Source organism: Corvus brachyrhynchos, unplaced genomic scaffold (genome assembly GCF_000691975.1).
Source record: "Corvus brachyrhynchos isolate BGI_N302 unplaced genomic scaffold, ASM69197v1 scaffold115, whole genome shotgun sequence".
In the NCBI taxonomy this organism is placed as follows: domain Eukaryota; kingdom Metazoa; phylum Chordata; class Aves; order Passeriformes; family Corvidae; genus Corvus; species Corvus brachyrhynchos.
In genome coordinates this window covers 565552-573878 of record NW_008239553.1, presented here as the reverse complement: position 1 = coordinate 573878, position 8327 = coordinate 565552, and the positions used below count along the sequence as shown (strand labels likewise).

The 8327-nt window shown below is 47.1% G+C and overlaps 1 protein-coding gene across 2 annotated transcripts in view; it reads left to right on the top strand.

Annotated features, from left to right (window-relative positions):
- CRACR2B (calcium release activated channel regulator 2B) overlaps positions 1-7975 on the top strand; it is a 29602-nt gene extending 21627 nt beyond the window's left edge. The window contains exons 15-18 of one of the 2 annotated variants that reach the window (XM_008639357.2): positions 2315-2429; positions 3905-4012; positions 4720-4796; positions 5823-7975. In XM_008639357.2, the coding sequence (XP_008637579.2) occupies positions 2315-2429; positions 3905-4012; positions 4720-4796; positions 5823-5907 (385 nt within the window). In that variant the 3' untranslated portion in view covers positions 5908-7975. Of the gene's footprint in view, positions 1-2314; positions 2430-3316; positions 3422-3904; positions 4013-4719; positions 4797-5822 lie in introns of those variants that run through there. The other variant, XR_001864396.1, reaches the window with a different exon arrangement.
- Positions 7976-8327: the final 352 nt, after the last annotated feature.

The following is an 8327-nucleotide window of genomic DNA, read 5'->3' as shown; positions in this document are numbered from 1 at the left end:
AGAGTACATGCAGCTGGTTTCTGTCCCTGGGAAAACTGTCAGCTTCAGAAGGACCAGACAGGTTCATGACAGCTATTCCAGTGCTGAACCTGCAGCAAAGGTCTGCTTTAGAGATTTCTAGAAGCTGTGGCTGTGAAGCAGGGCTCGGGGATATCGCTCTGAGGATTGACAGAAAAGTAGTTTTCCATGTGTCTGACCTGCATGCTTGTGGCTCCAAGCAGTCTGTCCATAGATGTATTCCATGGGGTTCAAAGGGTGGAAAGGACTGTGAACCTTTGCAGATCTGATTCAGCTGTCAAAGCCAGCTGAATTAGCATGACCCGTGGGGAAGGTGATTTGAACTACCCTGCTGGACTCTATCAGTGAGGTTATCAACCCCTTTCACATTCACCCCTTCTGCTGACAGACTTGTGGAAGTGATAATCCTTGGTAGAGGGATTGCGCAGCTTTTTGTGACAGTGAACACTGGTTCCCCATTTGAAGGCCTCTAGTTTCAAAAGCATGGGATATCTCTAGATGTTACCAGCACTGTTGGTGAGGATCAGAGTAGCAGAGGATACATTTGACCCTTATCTGCTACTAGAGGTGAAGGCCCATCACTGCCTCCATGTAAATTACATTTTATTTGGGATACAATTTGAAGCTTAAGATGAAAAGCTATTTCAAGGGGACCATGAACCTCAAGGGCCTGACTAAAGTAAGTACTGGGTATTTTGAGCTAAATACGTTATGGGGGCAGGCCTTCAGGGGGCAGCCAAGGTCATGGGAATATTCTAATCCTAAACTGTGCCAACGATGCTGTCTGTCTCAGTCAGCTAGACCATGCAGAGCTGGTGGGAATGTACTAAGTAGGAGTATTTATTGAAAAGTAACTCTCTCTTCCAAAATTAAGCTTCATGCTGAAGAAATAATTATTTCTGAGGGGACTCCTGTGGTTATTTTGATGCTGAAACAGAGCAATAAGGGGAGTTGCTATGACATAAAATGTGACATTTTATTGAGTCCAGATTGCGGCAGAGGCCAAATTCAAGATATTGTCTCTGCAGAAGGACCTTTAGTACAGGCCCCTGCAGCACTAGCAGGTCTTAGATGTGTATCCACAAGAGAGAGCTTGACTCAGTGCTGATACCAAATAGGAGACCTGGGAAAAAGCAAAAGCCTTTTCTTCTGGAGAAATATTAATTCCTTCTAACTAGAGGTGTCCAACAGTAAGTATCCTAAGGAAGAGATAGAAGAACCCCTTGGAGCATGTAAGACCTCCTTGGTGACTTCCCTGAGACTGATGCATGCTACCTTTGATGTTTCTTGTGGAGCATCTGGCGTGGCTGGCAGTTCCAGAGGTGCACCTTGACTGCCAAAGATACAGTCTGTGCTTTCTCAGTTGGGTAGGTGCCAGAAAGTTGTGTCCTTATTGTACTGAGAAAGACCAGGCTTCAGGCAATAACCTGAAGAGTTCAGGAGGGTAACAGCTGTAGGTTTTCTTGGCTCCTAATAGGAGAGTCTGTTATCCTGTGCAGGGCTGAAGTACATAGCTCTTCAGTGAGATCTCAGTACTTTTGTTGGAATTTATTCCATCAGTTTGCAATCAGTGCAGTTATATCATGGCTCTGTCACGAAGTACTTACAGATTATAAGCTTTGGGTTTGTTGTTTTGGTTGTTTAGTTTGGTTTTTGTTTGTTTGGTTGGCTGGCTTTGGTTGGAATTTATTCACAAAAGACAAGTCTGTGGTTTTAAGTGGTACAGACAGGAAAAAGTAGATGTCTGGCAGGAGTTTTTCCTGGAAATTGTGTCTAGCTCCTGATTTGTTATGTATAATGGGATTGGTTTATAGATTCAGTAGTGGAAACAGACTGTACTGATGCTGAATTCTTAATTGCTGTTTTGGCAGCACTGGGGCAGACATTATGCATGCCTAGTTTGTACTGTGGTACAGCTTAGTCTGCAGATTCTTCCAGACCATAGAGAAAGATCATGTTTTCTCCTTCAGTTTCCCTTTTAATAGGAAATTACCTTTTCCTATCCCACCTAAACAGATTCTTCTACTTCTTTCTTCCTGACCTACAAAGGCCTTCCTCCTTGCTTTCTCAGCACCATGCATTTGGCAAGATTCCTGCTCACCTATGGCTGCCTGGCCTGTCTCAAAGGTGGAGGGGTCTGACCTGTCACCTGTGTGTAGGCACCGGCCCTGAGGGACACACCATGCACGGGGGCTGCCAGGCCTTGCAGAGAGCCTGCACTAACAGATAATCCCATTCTGTGTCTTGTCATTGCACAAGTGGTGCTGAGAGTGCCTTTGGTTTTGTCTGGGCTCAGGTTTCGGAGCATTACCAAGCAGTACTTCCGGAAGGCAGACGGGATCCTGGTGATGTACGACATCACGGCCGAGTGCTCCTTCGTGGCGGTGCGCAACTGGATGAGCAGCATCCAGGTGAGAGCGGGACCTGGGCTGCTCCAATGCTGCTGCTGCTCCCTTGCTCCAGACCAGCTCCAACAGTCTGTCTGGAAGTGACATTTTTCAGTGCCCCGGGAAGTCCTATTGACCTTGTGAAGCTGAATTATCAAAGCACATGCCTGTGGTGGTCAGCTTGGGACCAGGGGCTTTGTGTTGAAGGTAACAAAGCCAGTGGTGGCCCATTAAATCAGGGAGAGCTGTTTCTGTGGCAGAATGTGGTGGGACCTGCCAAAACAGTAGTGTGGGTTTGTAAGCAGCTCATGTGCCCTGGCTACATCTCCTATACATGGTCACATCCCACCTGTGCTCAGGCAGGGAGATCTCCTTGTGTCTGGCCTATGCACAGGAAAGGGAGGTGGCCCTTTTTATTTCCTTTTTAATCTTAAAATTTGGTAACAATGTGTTAATACTCTTGGTTTTCCACCAAACACTCACTTAAAGCATTTATCTGTGGCTTATATCTTCTTGGGGAGACAAAAATACCTTTCTTTATAATTTAAATTAGTTGTGTGTAGATGATCAAGAGATGAAGGGAAATTTTCAAGGGTGGTTTTGTTTTGATTGTGCTGAGTCTCAAAAAACCAAGATCTTAGTGAAATGAGTAAGTATAGGTTGGAGGTTTCTAATATGATTAATTTCCACAAGCCTGTTGGGGAAAAAACCGAAACAAACAACCACTTATGCCTTTGGACTCTGAAAGATCAATGGTTAAGATCTTTAAAACTAACCAGGCTCTGAAAATTGGGTTCCTTTCAGGAGGAAGGTTAAACTGAGCCCACAGAAAATCAAACCACATGAAATCTGTAAATTTTAATCTCTCTCTTCTTTTCCTCTCCCCATCTGTGTATTTATTTTGTTTTCAGGTTCTGTATGTCATCCAGGGCACTAGAGTGTGGAAATATGTTTGAGCCCTGTTCTTCTGCCCATGTTTTAGTGAGCCAGTGGAACTGTAGAGAGTTTGACCAGAGGTACGGGGGCTCCAGGAATTGCCTAGGAATAACAGTTCCTGCAGAGACAATTTACAAGGGTTCAAGGTTGCTTAACTTGCTTGGCCAGTGGATTTTCAGCATGGGATCATTGAGTTTAGGACAGCACATTAGACACAGTAATGCACATACAAAAATTACTGTGCTTATTAAGAAGCTCTGCCTGATCCCAAATTCTGAATAGCCTATGGGGCAAGCTGCTTTTTTTTAGGCATTTTGTTATTTTCCTGAGAGGCACTTATGTCCTGCCTCCCCTCTGTCACCATCCCAGCTGAACATACCAAACATTTGGAGTATGTTTCCCTAGTTCAAGCTTCCTTCCACAAATCCCTGGGGCTATTGAAGGAATGGCCCTTTAATGATCTAATGGGCCTGATCCTGCTGCCACTGAAGGTCTTGTTTGCTTGAGCTGGAAGGATCTGCTCTGAGTTGCTGGGTCTCTAGCAGTCTTTATTTCTCTTGCAGGAAGGTATCGAGGACGGAGCTGTGGTCTTTCTGCTTGGAAACAAATTGGATGCTGTGCAGAGGGAGACCCGGAATGTGCCCAAGGTGGAGGGGGAAAGGCTGGCAAAGGTGTGACTCAGTGCTCTGCTGCTTGACCTGCTCTGCAGCCACCCTCCAGCTGGCAGATAGCCTTTCTTGGAGCCATCTTCCAGCATGGTACCTTCCCTCTCCGTCCCACCCCCTGTTTCTCCAATGTGAACATGTACCAAGGTCCCTCTGGTACCAGGGAGGATGAGGTGGTGGCCTGTATGTGGCATACAATGGCCCTTGAGGGAGGCTCATGTATTTCTCTTGGGGCTTGATGTCCCATTACAGTCTTTCTGAGAGCAACATGCATGGCTGATTTCCCATTTGTGGGCTCCTTAATGCAACATTATCCTGCCTCTTTCCTCACTCCCTTGTCTGCCTGCCTGCTGGCACCTTGGCCCCTGGGTGGGGGGAGACAGGGTTTCAAAGGTGTTTCCTGCCTTCTGGACTCACAACAGAAAGGTAAGGGAATCAAAGTACCCTGGATGGATGCTTTCTCTTCCCAAACAACTCCCCCAGTGCTCCCTTTTGGACACTCTGGCTTGGCTCCAAATGCTGAAAAAGCATCTCCTTTTCCTGGGTTGGTGAGCAGGGTGTGCACCCCAGCAGGGTAGCAGCCACCCTCCTGGCTCCAATGGCTCTTGGCGGGGTTCCTGGGGATGAGGGTGGGCCAGCTCCCAAGGCTGTGGGTGAATGGTGCTGGTAGAGAGCTGGCAGTCACCGTGGGTGCTTGCTGTGCTCTCTGGCAGGAGTACAAGGCTGTGTTCTACGAGTGCAGTGCGATGACTGGCTACAACATCATGGAGCCCATGCTGCACATGGCCAGGTCAGTGAACAGGAACAGTCACCCTGGGATACTTCCCCAGCTGGAGGTGACTGGTGTGGGCTCTCCTGGGGAATGGGCCCAAGAAGAGAGGGGCGTCAGAGATGGACTTTGTCACATCCCAAAAAAGACCTGACTCCTCTGACTTCAGGTCCTTGTCTTTTGTGCCTGGAGAGCACCAAGTGTAGACTGGATGTTTTTGCGTACAAAGCTTCACCTGGTAGATCTGGCTGTTGCAAGATTAGTAGTTTAATTTGAATATTTCATCACAAAATCCTTGCATACTCCCCCAGATTTTAAGCTGGTGTTTTCAGTTTGAAGTCTGCATGCAGCTCTAAGGGTTCTTTCTTCCCTATCTTAATAAGCATTGTACAGACTGAGCTATTTCAGTGGCAATAGTTTAAAAAGGAGATAAGATACTGTTTGGCTGAAAGAAGTTTGCCCTAAGATTTTTAGTTTTTTAAAAAACAGGTAATTTTGGGGAAAAAAAGGTATTTTAAATCTTGCATGAAAGCTATCATTTTGTTTTCTTTTATCCCTTCACCACCTCCTGCATCATCTCTGTTATAGCCACAGCAGGACTTAGCTGTTCATTAACTGGGAGGATTTACTTATCAGCTAGGTGAATTACATCTCCTATAGCACGTGCCTTCAGCATGCTTTATTACCACGCTGCTGCCCAAGATGGCCCACACAGGTGGAACAAACAACCTGGGATTCTGACATCAATGGGGGAGCTTGGGAATAAGGCACAGGCCACTCACATGGGTGCTCTGATTACTACGCCATGGTGCCCCCTCTTGTATGTGTCCAGTTGCTTTCCCCATTCCCTGGAAATTCATGCTCATTCTCTGTGTGTTATTCATCTAGCCTGACTTCCAGAGAAGTCAAGTCTTTGGGCCTGTTACTTCTTGCAATCCTAAATGTAAATCCTAAATGGCTGGTGGAGAGCAAAGAGCAGAGGCAAGCGTCTTGGAAGGAAGATCTCAGTAACCAGGTTGTGTTCTTGCTCTGTGCTGCTCTTTCCAGGTTGCTGACAGCACAAGAAGACAGGCAGAGGGAGAATGCCCTGCAGCTGGAGGATATCAGCAGAAGGAAAGGGTGCTGCACATAAAGCACACTGATGTGCCAGCAAGAGACATGTGCCAATGGTATATCATGAAGCTGGGGATTCCTTTCAAGCAAGCTGAATTTGATGGTATCAGCTCTCTAGAGACTTGGGGAAGGTTCAGCTTTTCCCAGTCTGTGAATTTTGAGGCACAAATCAGGCCAAAATGTGCATATTATCTGCACTGTTCTACTTCCTAACTCTGCATGCAGCCCTGGTCTCTGGAGGCCTCTGCTTCTTTGGGGGAATTTGACTGGTCTTAGCTAGTAGCACAGATTGGGCCTTCTGTCTGGAGAGGTTGATTCCCTGTAAAGGGATGAAGTCTTGTTCCTGTTCTTTTTGGCAAAGAAGTGGCCTAGTAGCAGTGAGCAGAGGACACAGTGGGTCTGTATTAAATAGAATTTCTATGTAAGAGATAAAGAAATTATTTTAAGTTTGGGCTAGCTCTAAGTAGTGATCCAGGTCCCAGAGAGTAGCATCATCTCTTAGTTCTGCAACAGCAGCGCTCAGCTGAGAGCCCGCTGTGGTGAGCGAGAACACTTCCACCACTTCTGGCAAGATCTGGATCAGGCCCTGTATTTACTGCAGGATTTGGTTGGGCTTGTCAATATTGTAGTTAACAGATTCCATGTGTGATTATAGTATGGACTGATAGGACTAGTCATCCCAATGGCTTTCATGGCTTTGTCACCCTAATGGACATTTTCGCTGTCCTACTGTATATTTACGGAACACAGAGCAGTTGCCCTGGGACCCGCAGGCACTGGCATGTGCTGCTGATTCATAGCCAATTGCAGGAGCTGTGCTATACAAACCAGGGGAGCCATATATAGCCTGTTTTAAGGCTGAATGCTGCCTGTTTCCTCCCATTCTCTTATCCTTTCCTGAAGAATCTCCAGCAACTCGGAACTGCCTCACCCCCAGTCCTGAAAGATCCCACCGCAGTGCTTTCAAGTGCACTTGGGCTGGAAGCACAGGGCAGCTGCCTGTGGGAAATGTACCTTTTTCTCTTGCAGTGACCTTGAGCAACAGCCTCACTTTACTGGTGAAGGGCCTGAGAAAGAGCTGGATTGAACCTGTTCCCATTGGGAAGAGGCCTTCTTGTCGCTAAGGGGTGGGGCAAAGCAGGGGGAGGAGAGGCACGGGCAGAGGTAGAAACTGTCCCCAGAGGTGCTCCTGTCGGCATAGCTGCCACTGTGCCTGGCCGTGGAGCTTCTGGGGTGCGATGCTTTCGGGTTTGCAGCTCAGTGGCTCTCAAAGCCTTATTGGGACTAAGTGAGATTTTTGGTAGTGCCCTTTTCCCTTTTGTTTTCGAGGCTGTTTCTGTGTGTGACTGACATTTTAGGCACAAGATGTGATACTGCAGCTGTGAAGCAGCCCCCCAGCCTTGCGGCATAGGGAAAGCCCGTACTTTGCCATGGTCTTTCCTCTCTTGGGATAAGGCGGCCACTCTGAATGTCTGTTTATTGCACAAATTTCACTGGGAGTATCCCATGCAAGTAAAGTGCTCTGAGTCATTTACAGCCCATCAGTATTACAAAGAATTTCCATGGTTCCTCCTGGTGCCCTTTACTTCTGATAGGAAAGAGGAAGTTTTTCTCTGGAAGAGCAGGATTTCTGAGTAAAAGGAAGAGCTGAAAGTAGTAAGATCCTGCTCAGTCCTTACTGTTGGCTGGCTGTGACTCACACTGTTTAACTGCACCAGCACCTTCTAGAGACTGGGAATCAGAAAGCTACAAGAGGTCCAGAAGGAAGCAGGGTAGCTGGTGTGGAGCCTGGAGTAAGACCAACAGTGCTGCCAGGGAACTGCTCGTGTTTGCAAGGAGCGATGTTTGGGAAGGGAAATCCGTGCTAAGGTGTTCTGAACATGCACCTCCCACACTCTGTACACAGCACACCCGAGACAAAGGCGTGAAATACAGCTGACACGCAAATACGGGCCAGTGTGTGTGTTACCTTTATCAGTGCTGTCATACTGCAAAGGCAAGAACCATCAGGTTCTTTTAATGTACAACCTTGAGTGGTTTTCTTAGTGTGCAAACAGTACAGACAATAAAGAAATGCTGTCTTAGAAGCGGTTGTGTTGAGAGATTTTTTTCCAGGCACCGCAGGAGATTCAGCCTCCCATCTTCAATCACTGATTGTAGTGTGACCTTCCCTTTTCACTGCTCAGGAAGTGGCCTGTCCCCCATGGTGGTACACAGGGGTTCTTACAAATAGGGAGAGAGTTGACCAGGACCCCACGTTTTGGAGGCAGAGGCTGTTTTTCAAGCAGCCAGAGTCCAGCTGTTCAGGGAAGGCAGAGCATGGGGGAGAAAAAGGTGAGACACTTCCCCAGTGTCGGGGGGGTAGTGCTTTCAGAGAGGGCAGGTTCTCACCTTGTTACCTATATTCATAGAACTAAATCTTTATTTTGTTAATATCCC